Source organism: Phascolarctos cinereus, unplaced genomic scaffold, assembly GCF_003287225.1.
Source record: "Phascolarctos cinereus isolate Bilbo 61053 unplaced genomic scaffold, phaCin_HiC Scaffold_5;HRSCAF=322, whole genome shotgun sequence".
Taxonomy (NCBI): Eukaryota; Metazoa; Chordata; class Mammalia; order Diprotodontia; family Phascolarctidae; genus Phascolarctos; species Phascolarctos cinereus.
Genome location: NW_027555958.1, coordinates 102409066 through 102429212, shown reverse-complemented (window position 1 = coordinate 102429212; position 20147 = coordinate 102409066). Strand labels below are relative to the sequence as shown.

At 37.4% G+C, this 20147-nt stretch overlaps 1 protein-coding gene across 3 annotated transcripts in view; it reads left to right on the top strand.

Annotated features, from left to right (window-relative positions):
• Nucleotides 1-20147, top strand: part of MTHFD1L (methylenetetrahydrofolate dehydrogenase (NADP+ dependent) 1 like) — a 220970-nt gene that overhangs the window by 59513 nt on the left and 141310 nt on the right. For 2 of the 3 annotated variants that reach the window (XM_020986602.2, XM_020986603.2), the window contains exons 11-15: nt 2315-2488; nt 14210-14346; nt 15065-15111; nt 16643-16750; nt 18530-18604. In XM_020986602.2, coding sequence (XP_020842261.1) covers nt 2315-2488; nt 14210-14346; nt 15065-15111; nt 16643-16750; nt 18530-18604 — 541 coding nt within the window. Of the gene's footprint in view, nt 1-2314; nt 2489-14209; nt 14347-15064; nt 15112-16642; nt 16751-18529; nt 18605-20147 lie in introns of those variants that run through there. The other variant, XM_078155074.1, reaches the window with a different exon arrangement.

The window sequence follows — 20147 nt, the reverse complement described above, 5'->3', positions numbered from 1 at the left end:
CTATCCACTGGGCCTCCTAGCTGCCCCAGTGTCTGTATTATTCTGATATCAGGGGCACACTTGTCTGTGTTTCCTTAGTGAAATGGCTTATAAGAGATGTGATTTGGGAGTTAACCATTTATTGCCCGTTTACCTTGCAACATTTGTCTTTTCTTAATAAGTAAAGTAGCCAAGTTAATCTTTCTCAGTAGTTAAAAAAGATTCTGTAATCTAAACTCATTACTTTAGGATTGTAAACTCTCTGTTTTAAAATGTGTTATGTTTGTAGTGGAAAGCCATTTTACCTGTTGTAGTTATCAGGTTTATACAAAAATAGAGTCCTTCACTGGGTGATGTAGTACAGTTAAGGTAGATTCACTATCTCTAGTCAACCAATATGTACCCCCTAAATCTCTGTCTTCACCTTTGGGAAGTAGGATTTTTTTCTTTTAAAGATGCATTAGTTTGATTTGCAAAATTTGGCTTCCCCTGCCGCTGAAACCAAGACATTGAGGCAGTTTTCAGGTCACAAAAAAATTAAAATGAAGTTAGCATGTGTCTTTTAGTCAGAAGACAATCCTTAAAGAATTCTGAAATTCTACCTTACTGACTTAGTTACTAGAGACGATTAAAAGCAGTTAGAACAGAGAGGGGAGAAAAGGAAGAAGTAGCAAGATAAAAGCGCCCTAGGAACCTGATTGGGTCCAACACACAAGAGACGTGTGTTGCTCTGATCTTCCACGCATTGTGGGTCTGTGGAGCTCATTCTGGACTTTTTGCTCCTTGGGTAGCCTTCTGTCTTTTCTGCTTCAGTGGATGAGTTTGTCCTTTATCCCCAACACTGATCTCACTTCCTCCACATGCCTACTGTGCAGCACACCCACCTGTAGGATGTGGTTTGCTTCATATCCTTTACTGAACTAATCATACAGCGCAGGGAAGCCGCGGTGGAGGGTAGAATTTGGTGTTAGGGCTACATGGTGAATTTGCCTTTGGCTCTAGGAATGGCAGAAGGAGAGAAAAAGGACTCACTCCCTGTCTGGAGGAGGCTCTGTGGCACCCTGGGAAGTCATAGGAGATGTATAGTGCAGCATTGGTAGAATATGGATGCAGATTTGATTGGCTCTGTGATTTTCCCAGGATTCTCTGGACACAATCCAAACTCAGATTTACTAAATATGAAGTTGATCCCTAGGTGGTTTTGTTTCAGAGTTAACTGCTCATTATTTTTGTCTGTGAACTGTGATTTCATTGGTGTATGGGAACACCAAGTGTAAAAACTCCCTCTACCAACCCTCTCTGGTAAACGCTCAGCAAATTATGCTGCCTTCCAAAACCCAGTGCAGTGCAGTGGAAAGAGCACTAGGTCTGGAATCAGAGGATATAGGCCCCACCTTTTTGTCCCTTACTACATGAGTGATCTCTGGAATATCACTTAACCTTTCTCAGCCTCAGTTTCCTCATCTGTAAAAAGAAGGGCTATTAAAGGTCTCTTCTAAATTTGTGGTCCTTACAATCTTAAAGTTTCCTGAGAGCACTGTGACATTAAAATGTCTGAAGTCACATAGCAAGTACATGTCAGAGACCAGACTTGAAACTTTGGTGACTTTGAGACTTGCCCTCTATCCCCTCTGTCCTGCTTCCTCTTTCTGTCTGAGTTATGCAGTTAAATTATTTTTGAAGCATGGTTTTTGGATTTAGAATGAAGGACTGGGGTGGCAGGGAGAGATATATTAAGCAGATATGCTCTACAAAGCACCATCCTAAGCACTGGGGATCCAAATGGAAAAGTAAGACAATTCTTGCTCTCAGAAACCTTACATTCTACTGAGAGGAGACAATACATGTAGGAAGAAGAAAGCAAATGGTCCACAAGTAAAATGAAATTCCAGTTTCATATTCTTAAACATCGAAGAGACTTATGTGCCCAGACCACCATAAAAACATTATGTGGTCTTTGATATGTGGAAGATTAAAGAACATAAAAGGACCCAACTATAACACAGATTTAGTCATCCTTCAGGGCATACAGTGATATAAATAATACATTGGACATGTTGGGGGAGTTTTTGAGGGGAAGGGTGTTAACATGAGTATTATCTTTATCCTCCATTGCCTAGATTAATTCTGAAAAGACCAATGAGTTGCTTTTCTTTAAAAAAACAAAACAAAACCCCAATACTTTCTTTAGCTTTAATCATTTTTACTCAGGGGAAAAGCCCTAAACAGACAGGTTATGTTAATTTGATCGATGGCCTAATTCGTGTTTTTGTGCTCTGTTGTCGACCACCTAGGCTGAGAAGTCCCTTGTCCTTTATTTGTTTTTTTCTTTCAGTGATATTGAGATTTCCAGAGGACAGACTCCAAAAGCTGTTGATGTCCTTGCCAAGGAGATAGGATTGCTTGCAGATGAAATTGAAATCTATGGCCAAAGCAAAGCCAAAGTACGCTTGTCCCTGCTAGAGAGGCTAAAAGATCAAGCAGATGGAAAATACATCTTAGTTGCTGGGTAAGGCCGTGTTTAACCCTTCTTTTTAACATCATCTTGTCCTCGAAACAGTATCCCACTTTAACACTTCTCTTTGCCCTCTCTGTAACTCAAATCTACTCTCCTGTTTATCTTTTCATTTTCAAATGAGGTAATGCTTTGGTTATTTCATTTGCTATGAGAATGGGTTATTCAGATACAGACCGTATTTCATTAGTATGAAGTGGTTTGTAGATAATAAGCAATAATATTTGTTGTTGAATTATGATTTTTTAAGTTTTAAGTTTATTTTGAACTTAAATACAAAATAAGGAAAAAAAAGGAAAAAACATTGCCATGTATACAGCAGAACATAAGAGAGTATTCAATATAAAACAATAAATTTTCATTTCAAGAAAATCTTTATAGTAAATACTACATATTGTTTTCAAAGCTCTCTGGCTTTTCTTTGCTTCCTTGTAGGTTTTCTTTTGTTCTCTGCTGTGCACTTTTTACTTTCTTTTTTCTCTCCCTCCACTGCCTCCTCCCCCCAAGAAAGCTACAATTAAGCACAGATATAGGTAGATACAGGTGTCTATAAATATATACATATATACACTCATACACATATAGGTAAGACCATACTATGCTTATTTCCAGTTGTCATCTATTTCTCTTAATGTGGATAGTATTTTCTTTCATAAGTCCAAATCTTTCTATGTTTTTCTAAGTCAACCAGCTCACTGTTTCCTACACCACAGCTGTATTCCAACCCAATCACATTCTGTCCGAGAGATTGTCTGTGAAAGTCTTTTCCCAGTTTTCTGCGTGCCTTCTGTTCTTGGCTGCATAGGTTTTATTTGTACAAGAAAATTTTAATTTAAAATAATCAAAATTATTTATTTCGCACTTCAGCAATACTCCCACCTCATAATATAGTTTAAGGTCTGATACTACTGAACTGGTTTTCTTTCCGTCTTTTTTCCCCCAGTTTCTTTGAAGTTCCTGACATTTTATTCTTCCACATGAACTTTGTTACTATTTTTTTGTAACTCATTGAGGTACTTTTTTAGTAATTTAATTGGTATGGCATTACATAAATAAATTAGGTAAAATTGTCCTTTTTTTTATTGTTTTGGCTTTACCAAAATTTTTTTTAATTTTAAAAAATAAATATTATTAAAATAATTATTTATATTATTAATTATAATTGTAATTATATAATATTGTATAATTGTTAATAATTATTAAAATAATTAAAAAATAAAGATTATTTATTTTTACTTTACACGAACAATAAATATTACCCTAAAGTGTTTTATATTTGTATAGTTTCCATGTCTGTTTTAGCGAGTATACTCTCAGGTATTTTATACTGTCTAGTTATTTTAAATGGTCTAAAAGAAGAGCCAATATGTCATTCATACTTTGCATAAAGAGAATTTTGTTTTAACCAGTACCCTCATGATACTCCATTTTATAAAATGAAGCTATTTCCGTGTCCCAGTCAATGGGACATGCTAACTGAGAGACTACTAGAAAGAGCATTAGACTTACAATCCGATGAAGCTGGTGTAAATCCTGGCTACCTCTTATTACCTTTCTCAAACTAAGCATTCAAATTCTACTGCAGAGAGTGAAACTCCAATGGGCTAGCCATGTTGTTCGAATGCCAAATATACACTTTCCTAAAAGACTATTTTATAGAGAATTCACACAAGGCAAGCACTCACATGATGGTCAGAAAACAACAATACAAGGACACTCTCAAGATTCCTCTTAAGAACTTTGGAATTGATTATGTGACATGGGAGACACTGGCACAGGACTGACCAACATGGCGTGCCCTCCTCAGGGAAGGTGCTCTGTGAGCAAAGCAGAATTGAAGTAACTCAAAAGAAACAAGAGATGTGCAAATTTAGAGAATCCTCCCCAAATGTTCCCATGAATTATTTGTGCCCGACCTGTGGTAGAGCATTCCACTCTCGTATTGGTCTGATCAGCCACAGTAGGACACATTGTACCTTGATTCCAATATAGTGACATCGTTTTGGTCCTCTTTGAGAATGAAGGACAGTAACCACCATAATCTTTTATACACTGACTGTGTTATCTTTGAACCTGAGGTCCTCTTCTGTCAAGGGAGAATAGCATAGTTCACATTGTCCACCTCATATATAGGCTGTCCCAGAAGTGTTGGCATCCTATTGTGTTTGGTTGTTTATATGTGAAGTACATGGTTACTGTAACTATATACATTTGAGTTACTAATATAGTTATCCTTTCCGCATTGCAGTGAGTTTAGGGATGTAGTGCACCTGTGATCTTTAAAATCTAGGTAAATTTTTTTGGCCGTCCCTTTGTACCAATGAAGAAGTCTGAATTTTTTTCATTTTCTTTTATGGGATGTTTACAGTACCTTATTGTAAAATTTGGGTTCAGTATTTTTCTGTGTCATCTGCTGGTTCTTTCATGTTGTCTGCAGCTTCTGCAAAACCCCCCCAAAATTTTACCTGGACCATGGTATACTGAAACCAAAGTTGGGAAAGTGAAGATGTGGAATGGATAACTATTATTAAACATTGATTTGCAGATCAGTTAACAAGTCTTAAGTGCAAATTAACTGAGCAAATTACTTAGCCTGTCGTAGCCTCAGTTTCATCTATAAAGGATGGATAATAATTGCAGCTACCTCACAAGGTTGTTGTAAAGATTAAATGAAATAATATGGAAAGCTAAAATGAGATATAAATATTAGGCATTTTCTAGGCTAAAAATTCCCTCGTTCCACCAGTCAATCTTCACGTGTCATTATCTTGAGTCCTGTCATCAGCATATGTATGAAACATTTGAACAATAAGACAGAATGTGTATATGTGGGCATACACACACGTGTATATATTTAAACTATAACTAACATAAAGTTATACTGTATGTAAGATACACAGCCTGTCTACTCTGATTATGCTAGCTTAAGATCTATCCTGTTATGATGTCTCATTATGACCTTGGGTTCTAAAAAGCTATGCCCAAAGCACATATGTCCTGGTTGGTCTTCCCAATCTAGAAAGCCTTTGTGAATGTGACTGATGATAGATTATACGTCTGTTGTCTAAGAAGCAGCCTGGCTTTCAGAACTCCCCATCAGATTAGTCGCAAGGTGATATTTTTTAGCCACCTTTTCAGGCATAACACATACTAATCTCCTTTGTGTACCGTCCTCTACTCTTTCCACCTCTAACATGGACTATAATTTTACCTCCCTCCCCTTGCCTAGAAGAGATTCTGCCTCTTTCTCTCACATCATCTTCTTCTGTTGGACTCTTGCCCTTCCTTCAAAATATCACTCAGGTATTACCTGTATGAGGCCTTCCCTCATCCTCTCTCCCCAGATGAAGTCATTTCTTCATTAAACTTTTCATAGTACTTTGCCCAGACCACTCCCATGTACTTATCTCACTCTTTCTTGTACTTACCTCACTCTTCTTTATATTAGGTTACTTGTTCAGTTGTCTTTGCTCTTTCATATTATTGCCTTGACAGCAAGGTCTCTGCTATTTCTATGATATATGTGCTATTTTTATCCCCAGAACCTAGTATAGTGCCTTTCTCAGAGAAGTAGTATAGTGCCTTTCTCAGAGAAGGTGCTTAGTAAATGTTTGTTGAGTGAATTTGAAAGCTATAGATGTAAAAGCAGCCTAGTGTCTGACTGGGCCTCTGTGATATCTCCCTTAAGGAATCACAGGCTAGCCCAGGAAGCTGTCACATAATAGGTGATAGGGGCATTCAGTCATTAGATTTGAGGTTATCCTAAGAAAGACAGTGGGTACCCAGTAGCACCTGCCTCACAAGGTTGTCATAGCAGCAGCGTGGCTCACACACATCATAGTCACTCGTGTTTCCCCAAGTTAAAGAATGATGTAGCCAGTAATTAAACCACAGTACCTGGCTTGTACTGTTGCCAGCTTTCTGTTATATAACAAAAGAGCTACAGTTGTATGTGTGTGTATGTGTAAGTGAAACTTAAACCTGAATGAATGTGTTTAACCTCAAGAGAGCAACTTCTCTACTTTTTTTGTTATTGAGGCCTTAGCTGCCTTCCCCAAAAAAAACCTTCAAAATATGCAAATTAATAGTGAAGGTCATTGCAACAGATAGTTTTGAAGATATACTATTCTTCTGCAACAGAATTAAAAGTTTTTGGATTTTGCTTTTTTTCTTTTTAACTAAATTATTACATAGCCTTATCACAAAAAGGGAAAGAGTTGCCCAGAGAAACCAAAATGGCTCTTTTGGGGGAGACTAAATAAACTGCATTACAATTTGTAATTCTTCAGAGCCAGACATTTAAAAGGGCATCAAAGACACTTATAGTAATTTTTGGTGTTCAGTCATTTTTCAGTCATGTTTGATCCTTTGTGACCCCATTTGGGGTTTTCTTGGCAAAGATACAAGAGTGGTTTGCCATTTTCTTCTCCAGTTCATTTTACAGATGAGGAAACCAAGGCAAATAGGGTTAAGTAGCTTGCCCAGGATCACACAGCTAGATAAGTGTCTGAGGCCAGATTTGAACTCGAGAAAAGAAGTCTTCCTGATTCCAGGCCCAATGCTCTATCTACTGCACCACCTAACTGCCCTGAGTGTAGCAATGTGATTGTTTGATTTCTGACAGATCATTAGTGGAAAAATTAGTTGTTAGGAATCATCATAGTTTACTATCAATTTGTTTCATCTCTCTCTCCCCTGCCATAAAGTAATTCTTATTTTATTCAATATATTAAAAATTCGAGGTACAACTACTTAAATACTCTCCAATGGTCTTAAATTCACTTTTGCATTTTAAAAAATGTTATTATTGAATTTTACAACAATGAGTTATTTCTCTAAGAAACCATAGTACAAATAACCTAAATGCCAAACAGATTAAACTTTAGACTTTCTCATTCAGTCGGGATCATCTGTATTTCATCAGCTCCACATCTCATGGTATTTACACCTACACATCTCTTTATTTGCTTTGCCTGACAAAATGAAAAGCACTGGGAATTGTTCAGGGAAATATGCCAACAGAATCTTAAGGGCTCTTGAGTTTTACATATTTTCCCAGTTACTTTAACAAGAAGGAATTTGGTTTGAGAGCTAGGCCCACATTGTAGCCACAGTATATGAGAGAGAGTGTATGTGTGTCTGTCTGTCTGTCTCTTTCTCTCTCTGTCAAGGCCAGATAGATTCATATGTAAGTACGTACCTATGTACTTTAGGCTAGCAAAAGGGACTGTATCCATGATTTACTGATATTGGGAACACCTAGAGAAGAAAACTGTAGGTCAACTCCTCTGTAACTCACAATTTTAGTTATCTGAGAAGGTACATGTTGTGTGTAGGTTCACTTAGCCAGGGTCCTGTCTTGGCTTTGGAGTGACCTCTTGATCCACTGACCCATGTATCTCCCCCTTCTTTTCTCTCATCGTGTGTGTGTGTGAGAGAGAGAGAGAGAGAGAGAGAGAGAGAGAGGGGGGAAGATACATATATTTATATTTGTTAAATAATATATTCATATATTAAGTATAAACATAAAAATATGTTTTTAAAATTTAAATGGAGGGGGAGAAGAGAGAGTTTCTTTGTGGATAAATGCCCCTCCCCTTTCCCCAGCTAAGGCATGAGAGGAAGAATCTAGCCAAAGCCCTCCCACTCGCCCCATCTCCTAGTCTGTCCCTGTCCTGCATCCCAGTTGGTCTGAAGGTCTTCGCTCAGAAGGTACAGACCAACCACACAGCAGGCAGGGTGTGTATAATATGAATAGATGGCAAATGAGAACAGGAGCTGTCTGCCTTTTTTTTTTTTTTTGATCTGGGGCTATCTGCTTTTTTTTTTTTTGTATCTGCGGTGTGTCTCCACTTAGCACAATGCCTGGCACATAATAGGAGTAATAAATGCTTAGTGACTATTGATCTGTCTGGACAGCCCCTCCAGTGGGCCCTACTCCTACCCCAGATGTCAATTGGGGAGGGGAAAACCTGGCACTTTCTCTGTGAAGGCCTCTGGGACTGCTGGGAATGTTTCTGGCCTTCACCCAGGCAACTTAGCCAGCCCTGGAGGGAGAGTCTCTGCCATGTGCCCACAAAGTCTGGTTTGCTCACCATGGTCTCCACTCAGTACCAGGATCCTCTGTGGGCCCTCTTCTGTCTGTAATGTTTTAAAATCTACATCCTAAACCAGTGTGTCCCCCCAAAACACACACATACACAAACCTGACTCTGCATTCCTGCCAGTTACCCACTCCATAGCGCAAGCAGATTGGGAACCTTTATTGGCCCATCAGAACCCTGTGGGCTGATCTCTGGGTGACAGCTTCTGGAAGACATCTGGATTGGATGGTGTGTATGTGTTTGTGTGTGTGTGTGTGTGTACGTAGTGTATAGGTATGAATAAGTGTGTATAGATTTACACATACTTGCACTGTGTGTGATGTATATAGTATGCATGAATATATATCCACACATACATATATATGTGTATGTGAGTATACTTAACCATTGTACGTAGTGGATGTGTGTGTGTTTATACCATACATGATGTCTATTGCATGTAATGACATGTTAACTCATGATGATTTGGGTTTTTTAAAAATCAATTTAAATTCATAGGCTTCTTGGAATTATATGTGTTTCATTGACAGAAAAACTTTGTTTAGGCTTCTTTCTAATAGCCAGGATTTGTATGGAGCTTTAAGGTTTACAAAACACTACAAATATTATCTCACTTTTTTTTTCTCACAACAACGCTGGAGATTGATATTATTCCTGTTTTACCTATGGGGAAACTGAGGCAGAGAAATTAAGGTCAAGGTCACACAGCGAGTAAGTGTGTGAAGCGAAGCAGAATTTGAACTCAGGTCTTCCTAATTCCATGCCCGGTGCTTCGTCCACTTTGCCACCTAGCTGCTTAAGTTTTTGCTTTATTTTGTTTTAACACCAGTCAGTGGGGTTTTTTCCCCCAGTTAGATAATTAAACCCTCATTCTTTTTTCCCTCTTAAATTGCTGCCAAATAATTGATTTGACCAAACTTTTCATTTTTTAGTCATTTGTTTTGTTGTTTATTCTGAAACTGCCCTGAGAGCTTTCTTTGCAGCTGTTTCTGTGGGGCTTTATTTCTGTCAGGTCACTTGGCTTTCGATTGTCTGCAGAATACAACAGCTGTGTTTGGATAATAGACCTACTCCCAGAGATCCTTGAACTTTTTATACTTAAATTGAACTTCTGAGTGTTATAAAAGAAATGCAAATATGAAGGACACTGAATCCTAGGGGCTTGTATGGAGACAGTACAGGTGTTTGGTTTTCTTCCTTGAAGACCAGTTCTTGTAAGAGTGCCTGTTGATGAATAATAGACACTTCATCCTAAAAGAAAATTTCCTTTCTTTCTGAGTGTCTGTGATTTAATAGGGGATTGCCTGGGAAGGATCACCTCTGGCTTGAGTCAAGTTGAGTATAATATAAAATAATTTAAAATTTGTAATTAATTTAGGCAGTCAGTTTGAACTTTTATTAGGCCTTTTAAAAAGTATGTAGCAAGAATTCTCTGAATAAGTTATCAGATAAATGTGACTCTCAGTACTTTGTTTGAAGGGTTAGCAAAACTACCCTAATTTTTTGTTTTAGGTGTTTCTTGGGGAAAAAAAAACTAACTTATACCAACAGGATTAGTAAAAAGACTGATAATAGCAATTTTTAGGGTGTATTTGTATAGACAGTGACTGTGCACCATTTGAACAAAGTATTAGAAAAAGGTTATTGGGGATCTGCTTTAATGAATTGTTAAGAATACTTTGTAATTAACATCCTGCTTGTTTTTAAATACTTTAAAATATTTTGTAAGTTCAGTATCTTCTTTCCCCTCTGTCTTACACATTAATTTGAGCAGAACCCTGTTTTCTTTCTTTCTAAAGTTAAATTGAGTCTAGGAATTATGTTAATTCCAAATTAGAGTATGATAACTGTGGTTTTAATGTTGTTCGAAGTAAGACATTGTTGCAATCTTAGGAACTAACCAGGAAATGAAAGCTGATGCCCTAAATTAGTATTGATTGATTGATTGATTGATTGATTGATTGGCAAGGCATTAGGGTTAAGTGACTTGCCCAGGGTCACAAAGCTAGTAAGTGTCTGAGGCCTGAGGTCACATTTGAACTCAGGTCCTCCCTGACTCCAGGGCCAGTGCTCTATCCACTGTACCCCCTTAGCTACCCCTTAGATAGCTTTTAAATAAACCCTTTCTTGCCATTTAGTAGCTGTGTGAACCTGGGCAAGTACTTTAAATTCTCTAAACCTCAGTTTCCTCATCTATAAAGTGAAAGAGTTGAATTAAGGGTCTTCCAGCTCTAAATCTGTGATCCCATGATACTTTAAAGTTAGACTTTCTTCTGTGCTTTAGGGACTTATAATTTTATCAGTATGGGCATTTTCTCCATGCCCACAAGAGCCACTTCATAACTTAATAAATGAACTTTGAAAAGTATTATGGCTGAAAAAATATTATCAGCGTGTAGCCAATCTGATGGGGAGTTCTGAAAGCGAGGCTGCTTCTTGGACAACAGACACAGTCTTATCACCAGTCACATTCTCAAAGGCTCTCTAGAGTGATAGGACCAACCAGGATATATAGCTTTTTAGAATCTGAGGTCGCAATGAGGCATCACAACAGCATAGACCTTGAGCTAGCATAATCAAGAGTTCCTTAGTTAATTAACCTGGTTTGTACTATTTAATAATATTTATCATTATTTTATGTAATATTTTATGTAATGTTTTATAATAACCTAGTTTATAACTAAACTAAGGGTGAAAGGATTAAATATAAACTCCTAATTTGTAAAAAATCAAACCAGATTTTGATACTAAATATTCATGTAAAGAATGAACAGATGAATATTCTTAATTATATTTCCTTTTAACATCATTCATTATTTCGCTTAATACAAGACATTTTTGTTTTTGCTACTTTCATACTTTTGCTGAGTTGTAATAACAATGGCCAAAAAATGGCCCCAAAAAACCTGGGAAGTAATATGTTTCTAATTAAGAATTGTCTTTTTTAGTCCAAGTTTTGAGGAGGTCACTAACTAGGCGTGTCTCTTTTTGGCTTCCTTAGGCAAGTATACTAATATTTCCTTGGGAATGAAAAATGTAACGCTTAATGCCACATAGCCGAAATAAAGCACACATTCCATTTGCAGAAAATAAAAGTCCTCACAAATATGAATTCTGAAGAATTTTAAACTCCACCATCTTTTCCTTTACATATTTTTTTTGCAAGAAGGCTATGAATGAAGAGGAATTCAAAACTCCTTGGGTCATTCCTAGAAGGGCAGGCAGTGAGGAAGACAAAAGAACTGTGATTTCGATTATCCTTTTGGTTGCAGGTGTTGACATGATTCCAGAATTTGCCACATAAACAGATGTGCATGTGGATATTATGTCAACATCCTTAGTTTTGAAATTCTTCAGAATTCTCAGGAGCACTCAAATAGTTTCATTGGCCAAGTGACTGTTGCCAGTGGGTTCTCCGGGGTGAAAGCCTGTTTGCTATGGTGGTCTGTGAGTCTTTAGCTCATCAGTATGATGGGGCTTACCCAGAGGCAGCGCAGTAGGCAGCCAGTTTCCCAAAATCTTTTCCTCTGTCTGCCCATTACAGATACAAGTTTGGAATTCAGTTTAAAATTCTTAGACTTCATGTTATCATTCCAATGGATGCTTAAATGGTCTTCTCTTAAACACAATCTGGCAGTGCTTTCTTCTTTACCTATCACCTTTCTTTCTAGCAAGTATCTAGCAAGAGTTAGTTGTAAGAAGTGGTTCTTCCATTCCTTGTTATCTACTCATTAGCAAAAAACAGGGCTTTGTGTACTTCAGAGTTTGTATTAATGATGACTTTATCTTGCCAGTCTTTTTTGCGATTACCTTGGTTTCACTATATCTTCAGTTATTTATAAGCCACCATTTTATTAAGTGCCTGCTAAGTCCACTGAACACTGTCCTACACTGAGTTGTTTATTCATTCATTCACTGATTCAGCTAAGATAATTAGGGCACCATCCCAGCCCCAGTGGCTCTTACAGACCTTAAGGTGGGGTGCATAGATACAAATATGCAATAACTATTGAGAGAAATGATTATTTCTCTCATATTAATAACCAGTTACTATTGAGATCCAAGATTTTTTCCCTTCCTATTTTCTCATTCTCTACTAGGTCAAATTAATCCCTAAAGAATAAGGGTGTGACACTTACTAGCTGTGTGACCCTAGGCAAGTCACTTAACCCTAAGTGCCTTTAAAAAAAAAAAAGAATACGGATGATAATGAGATTGAATTTAACATTCTCTTAAATTTTGTCAGACCCCACTGTACTAGGGAAGCCCAGGCTTGGATGGGTAGTGGTTCCTTTGTCTGGATTAAGGGCTGGGGGAGGTCTGGGAGTAAGAGTCACATAATCAAAGTCAGATTCCTCAGTTCCTCATTAGAATAGGCCTACCTCTCATTATAATACTCATTCTCATTAATTGTTAACCAATCAGAGTTTGTTGTAGTCTGTTGAGAACACCCATTCTTCCAAGGACGTGTAAGCATCAGTAGGCCGCCATGAACTGTAACTTTGGGTTACAAAATATGGCCAAATGACCATCGTTTTATTAATTATTCATTAGCCATAATTATAAAATTATTACTCAGAAGTTATGTCTCTCGAACTTTTCATTTGTCATCCTATATAATAATGTGAATAATCTTTCAGAATCATTTCTGCCATGTTTTCTGTCAATAGTAATAATAAGCAGTAACTAACATTTATATAGTGCGTTAACATTTTACTAATACTTTACATAACAGTATCTCATTTAATCGGTCAGTATCTCAGGAGCCCAGGAATCATCTGAGTCCTTATCCCCTTTCTATTTCTCAGGCCCCGAGGTCCATAGGTAATAGAAGTTACTAATAGAATATACCAGTCGGAGTGCTCTAGTATGACATGTGTTTTAGCATTTATTATCCTTTGCTTCTGCATCCTGTCATTCATCCACTCAACAGATATTTTTCAAGTTACACGTGAAGCACCAAGGCATACACTGTGTCACCAATAAATATGTGTTGAATTCAAGAGTTACTGTCAACAGTGAGTGAGGAAGTTGCATGCTTAAGCTCTTTTGAGGGATTTTTAAATTCTCTGTCTTGGGGAAGTAAGAGAAGTTGATGATTTCCTCAGTGTTACTGCTTATTACTTATCCTCTTGGTGTGAGGACACTCACCCATATCCTGATTTCATCTATGAAGAGCTGAGTGGTATGGGCAAGTTTTAATGATCAGCAGCTTTCAGTTGGTTTGTTTGCTATTGTTGGGTAAATGGTAAAGACCTCACAAATATAAATACATACATATTTTAACATGGCTGTCTATGGCAGGTTCAATGAATAATGAAGTCTGGGAAGAGAAAAAAGTATTTCATGCATTAAATTGAGAATGCTTTTAACTCCTATTTATAAACATCATCTTAGGGACAGTTACTTGTTGCTAGATTGCATTGAAAAACTGTAAAAGTGATGAGTAAAGAGGGCCTTGTTAGACTGATCCTTAGAAGGCCAAATTTCAGCAGTCATAACAGAGTCCAGGAAATGAGTACCTGCAATGATGTGTCCTTTGCCAGCATTGTATCCCACCTGGGTATGGTCACTTTGGGTTAATTTAGTGTTTGTGTTTGTTTTTTATAAGGATCACCCCTACGCCCCTGGGAGAAGGCAAAAGCACAGTCACTGTTGGGCTTGTTCAAGCCCTGACCGCACACCTGCATGTTAATTCCTTTGCTTGTCTGAGGCAGCCTTCACAAGGACCTACTTTTGGTGTTAAAGGTATTTTATCCTATAAATACATGCAACATCTCATTTTCTCTTTGCTTGAGAAATGGTTGCCTTTTTTTCTTGATAATAATGAAAAGTGACAGATTTCATACTATGCTATATTTAATTCCAGGCAGTATGCAGTTTAAATGTAATTGTGAAATTCATAAGAGAATATATTGCAGGGGTATTTGTCTTGTAGATGTTTTGTTCATGTGGTTCTTTTGCCTATTATAGTTAACGTATTTGAGTACTGCACTTATATGGGCTATAAACATTTCTTGTCCTTCCTTGTTTTAATGTAGATTTCTGAATTCCTTGATCACTTCATCTCTTGCCTCTTTAGAGGCGGCTAGGTAACACAGTGGATGAAATGCTGAACCTGGAGTCAGGAAAAAACGAATTCAATCAGACCTCAGAAACTATATGTGACCCTGGGCAAGTCACTTAATCTCTATTTGCTTCAGTTTCCTCAACTGTAAAATGGGGATAATAATAGCACTTACCTCACAAATGAGGTAATATTTATAAAGTGCTTAGCACGGTGCCTGGCATATAGTAATAAATATTTATTTGCTTCCTCCTTTCTCTTCCCCCATATTGGTTAAATTTGTAACTTACTTTAACATCATGTACACTTCCATTCATTAGTGTGGCAAATAGTTTTTGATAATAATCATATGCTAGGTATTATAGGATTTGCTGAAAATTTTATTGTTGTGTTACCCAGGTGGAGCTGCAGGTGGTGGATATGCTCAGGTCATCCCCATGGAAGAGGTAAGAGCATAAAGGAAGACCACATTGTGTATTGGTACCTTAACATTTTTCCCCTTCCTCATAACCCCAGGGGCATCTAGGTGGTGCAGTGGATAGAGTGCCAGGCCTGGAGTCCAGAAGACTCTTCTCTTCCTGAGTTCAGATCTGGCCTTAGACACTTATTAAACTGTGTGACCTAGGGCAAGTCACTTAACCCTTTTTGCCTCAGCTTCTTCCTCTGTAAAATGGCCAACCAGTCCAGTATCTTTGCCAAGAAAACCCCAAATGAGATCATGAAGAGTCAGACAGGACAGAAACAACTGAACAACAGCAGAAGCTCTGCTTGTACTCCTCTCTTTTGTCAAAATTATTAGTGCGTATTTTTTCCTGCCTTTTGGGAAATAAATTACTCTCTCATCCAAAAATAATTTCGAGTCCCCCAAAATAAAAATATAAAGCTATTAGTAGTCATGAAAAAATGCTCTAAATTATTATCGATAAGAGAAATGCAAATTAAAACAGTTCTGAGTTATTGCCTCACACCTATCAGATTGGCTAACATGACCGAAAAGGAAAATGACAAACGCTGGAGGGGATATAGGAAAATAGCTACATTAATGCACTGTTGGTAGAATTGTGAACTGGTCCAACCATTCTGGAGAACAATTTGGAACTATCTCAAACAGCTATAAAACAGTGCATACATACCCTGTGATCCAGCACTATCACTACTAGGTGATATGTATCGCAAAGAGATCAAAGGAACAGGACCTATATATACAAAAATATTTATAGCAGCTCTTTTTGTTGTGACAAGGCATTGGATATTGAGGGATGTCCATCAACCAGGGAAAGGCTGAACAAGTTGTGGTATATTTCTTGCCTTCTTGGTGGGTGTGGAGGAAGGGAAAGAATTAGAAACTCAAAAAATTTAAAAATGAATATTAAAATAAAGCATAATTTAAAAAAAAAATAAAAATGGCCTTGGTAATTAACAGTGAATTAGAAAACAATGAACTGAAAGTGACTTAGGCTGTGGTATCACTTACTTCAAACTCAGTAAAACTGCCTTAGAACCTTTTTTAAAAAATAAAAGTATGGCAACTTAGAATAAATAAGAAAAAGAAAATTTCTAAGTTTTGTATCAGTGTTTTAGTGTGTCATCATTCCCTTATTTGGAGCATGAGGCTATTCGAATTTAACCGAAGGATAAGTACACCTAAAAATTCCTTTTTACCTCCTTTTTCATGTGGGGGAGGTGCATTTATTTCTTTTTATAAATTTATATGTATAATATTACATATATAAACACATAAATTTATATGTTATAAATATTTCATGTTATATAAATATTAATTATATATAGTATATATATACATATATATGTATCCATTGATACATACAATATAATTTGTACATTTATTTTTAAAATTTTGTAACTTTGATTCATTTTGCTTATTCTGCTTTAAGAAATTATAATTACAGAAATGCTTTGAACACAGATTTGATGGTCTGGAACAGCAGAAAAATATTTTTTTCATTTTTTTTATAGTTCAATCTTCACTTGACTGGTGACATTCATGCCATTACTGCTGCTAATAATTTGCTGGCTGCTGCTATCGATGCCCGGATTTTACATGAAAGTACTCAGACTCATAAGGTGAGGAAGACCCTTGGTGTTCATCTTCACTTACCATCTGGTTCTTTAATCATTTCTTGAAAGGATAAAGATTTGTTTGTTTAGGTGTTTGTGAATCTTTTTAGAGGAAAGTGGTTTTTTGAAGGTTTTGTGAGCTTTTTGTCTTTTACCTAAGAGAAATTGAGGAGGTGTCCATCAACTGGGGAATATCTGAACAAATTGTGCTGTATGATTGTGTTGGAATGCTATTGTACTATAAGAAACGATGAGCGGAATAGTTTTAGAAAAACCTGGGAAGACTTACATGAACTGATGCAGAGTTAAGTGAGCAGAATCAGGAGAACATTATACACAGTAACAGAAATATTGTGCTAGATAGAAATAGTAACTGTGAAAGACTTAGCTACTCTAATCAATGCAGTAATTTAGGGCAGCCAAGTGATACAGTGGATAAAACACTAGATCTGGGATTAAAAAGACCTGAATTCAAATCAAGCCTTAGATATTTATTGTGTGACCCTGGGCAAGTCACTGCACTTCTATCTGCTTCAGTTTCTACAACTGTAAAATGGGTTTAATGATACCTTCCAGAGTTGCTGTTTGAGGATCAAATGATATATTTGCAAAGTGCTTTGCAAACCTATATAAACCCATATAAAAGCACTTTATAGATGCTATCTTCTATACTTCCTTCACCTCCACATCATCATCATCATCATCAATTTTTCCTAAAGAGCCAGTGTGGCATAATAAATAGACAACTGACTTTGTACTGAGGAAGACCTGGCAGGTCAAGTAGTACCCATTGGATATGTGAGGGCAAGTCATTTAATTTCTGAGTATCCCAGACAATTCTCTGGATTATAAGTAGTTCTGTACCATTGCAGAGGAATTCCACCTTTGGAGTTCCCTATACCAATAAAATCACAGGCCCAGACTAAAAACAAAAAAAAAACACCAAACAAACCTTTTTTCCCCTCCCCTAATACAGGCCAACCCACTTAGTTCATGAATTTAGCAGTGATGCTACATTGGGAGTACAATTGAGTAGCATAGTGTTCTAGATAGGTCCTATGTGAGCAAATCGTACTGCTCTAAGAAATCACACATTCTCAGGGGGCATGGGAAGAGAAGGGGGAGGGAATAAGTACTTATTAAGCACCTACTAAGTGCCAGGCACTGTGCTAAGCACTTTATAAATAATATCTCAGAGCTGTCCAAGACGAAGATTTCGGTATGTGTAAATATATCACCATTAATTATTTGTAAAGGTAGAGTTTAGATAGGAAGACAGTTTTTCTCAACATTTCTGCATGGATTTTGGCATCTTCGGTGTCCATCACTTAAGACTTGGTGTGGTGTTTGTGAGAAATAGAGAATCCATATCTGGACAGACGTTACTTTAAAAACTTTTAGGATCTCTGTTAAAAAGTTGTGTTTCTGGGACAGCTGGGTGGTGCAGTGGATAGAGCTCTGGCCTTGGAGTCAGGAGGACCTGAGTTCAAAATCTGGCTTCAGACACTTGACACTTACTAGCTGTGTGACCCCGGACAAATCAGTTAACCCCGATTGCCTCACCAAAATTAAAAAAAAAAGTCATGTTTACAAACTGATTGTAATATTCAAATATAACAGAATTTTCTTGAAAAATTGAATTAAAGTTTATCTTGTTTGTGTTAAGCCAAAGGATTTCAGTGGATTCTGACCTAAACAACTTAATCTCAGGTAGCAAAGTATATCATACTGCATAGTTTATAAATGTCCCTTAAACTTGATTTTGTTGTTTCGGTCGGTTCTCAGGCGCTGTTTAATCGATTGGTGCCATTAGTGAATGGCGTGAGAGAGTTTTCAGGCATTCAGCTCAGTCGCTTGAAAGTAAGTGTCCAGTTTGCGTTTCTTTGGGGGGAAATGTAGAGAACACATTGCAGAAAAATAAAATGAAAACCTTTTAAAGCACATTAGCAATTGTTTTATCCCCGATTTGGTCTCAGTATTCAGAAACTTAGTTGGAGATAAGATGGATTTAATATCTACTGTGAAGTTCTTAGAAAGTAAGTCAACAGACCTTCTGTCAAGATAAGAATTTTTGTGATTTTCATTAGTGCTACCATCTTAGTTTGTAGTCCTCAGTTTTCTGTGTAAAAATACTGAAAAGTCATTGCTCTGCATATAATTAGGCAGCGAGGTGGTGCAGTGGATAGAATGTGGGCCTGAGGTCAGGAGGACCTAAATTCAAATCCAGCCTCAGACACTTATTAGCTGTGTGGCCATGGGCAAGTCACTTAATCCTGTTTGTCTCAGTTTCCTCATCTGTAAAATGAGCTGGAGAGGGAAATCACAAACCACTCTAGTATCTTTGCTGAGAAAATCCCAAATGGGATCACAAAGGGTCAGATAGGACTGATTAACAAAACAACAACAAAAATACAAATAAATCATTCTATCAGTCAATAATGGTTTATTAATTGCCTCTTACATACCAGAGTAGTGTGTAGCAGAGCTGTCCTAGAATCAGGAATCCTTGGATTCAAGTTCATATACTGGCTGTGCCTGACCCTGGATGAGTCACTTAACCCTCATTACCCCAGAGAACATTCTCTAGAGTCTAGACTACAAATTGAAGAGCAGATGCTACCTACACTTGGTTGCAAGAGTTTGCTCATCAGTAGTTCCCTGTATATGAATGAAATTATCATTACAGGCCAGTAAAATGAGCCAGGCCATGTGCTAGGCTCTGAGGGTACCAAGACAACGAAATAATCTCTGACTGATCTCAAAGAGCATTCATACTGTTTGGGAAGTGGCAACATGTAGGTATGCAAGGGTAGCGAGGTTGCAAGGTACATAGAGTGCTGGGCCTAGATTCAAGAAGCTTTGAGTTCAAATCTAGCCTCAGATACATACTAGCTATGTGACCCTGGGCAAGTCACTTTATCCTGTTTGCTTCAGTTTCCTCATCTGTAAATTAAGCTGGAGAAGGAAATGGCAAACCACACTAGTACATTTGTTCATAAAATCCCAAAAGGGGGTAGTCTGACTTCAGATACTCACTAGTTGTATGACCTTGGGCGAGTCACTTAACCCTGTTTGCCTTGGTTTCCTTATCTGTAAAATGAGCTGGAGAAGGAGATGGCAAACCACTCCAGTATCTTTACCAAGAGACACGAAGGATTGGATACAACTGAACAACAGCAAAATGTGGGGAGGAGGGATGGGACCACCATCTGAGAGATGTGGAAAGAATTTCATGCAGAAGATGGCACTTAAGTTAAGCTTTGAAGGGTTAGCAGTAATTCCCTTCTAATGCTTTTTAATTGTTTCCAGAGTCCTGTAGTCTGGGTACACATTAATTATCACTTTGATTTGCCCTCATTCTCTAGCAGAGAGAAAGTCTAACTATGATTGTCATATTTTGCAG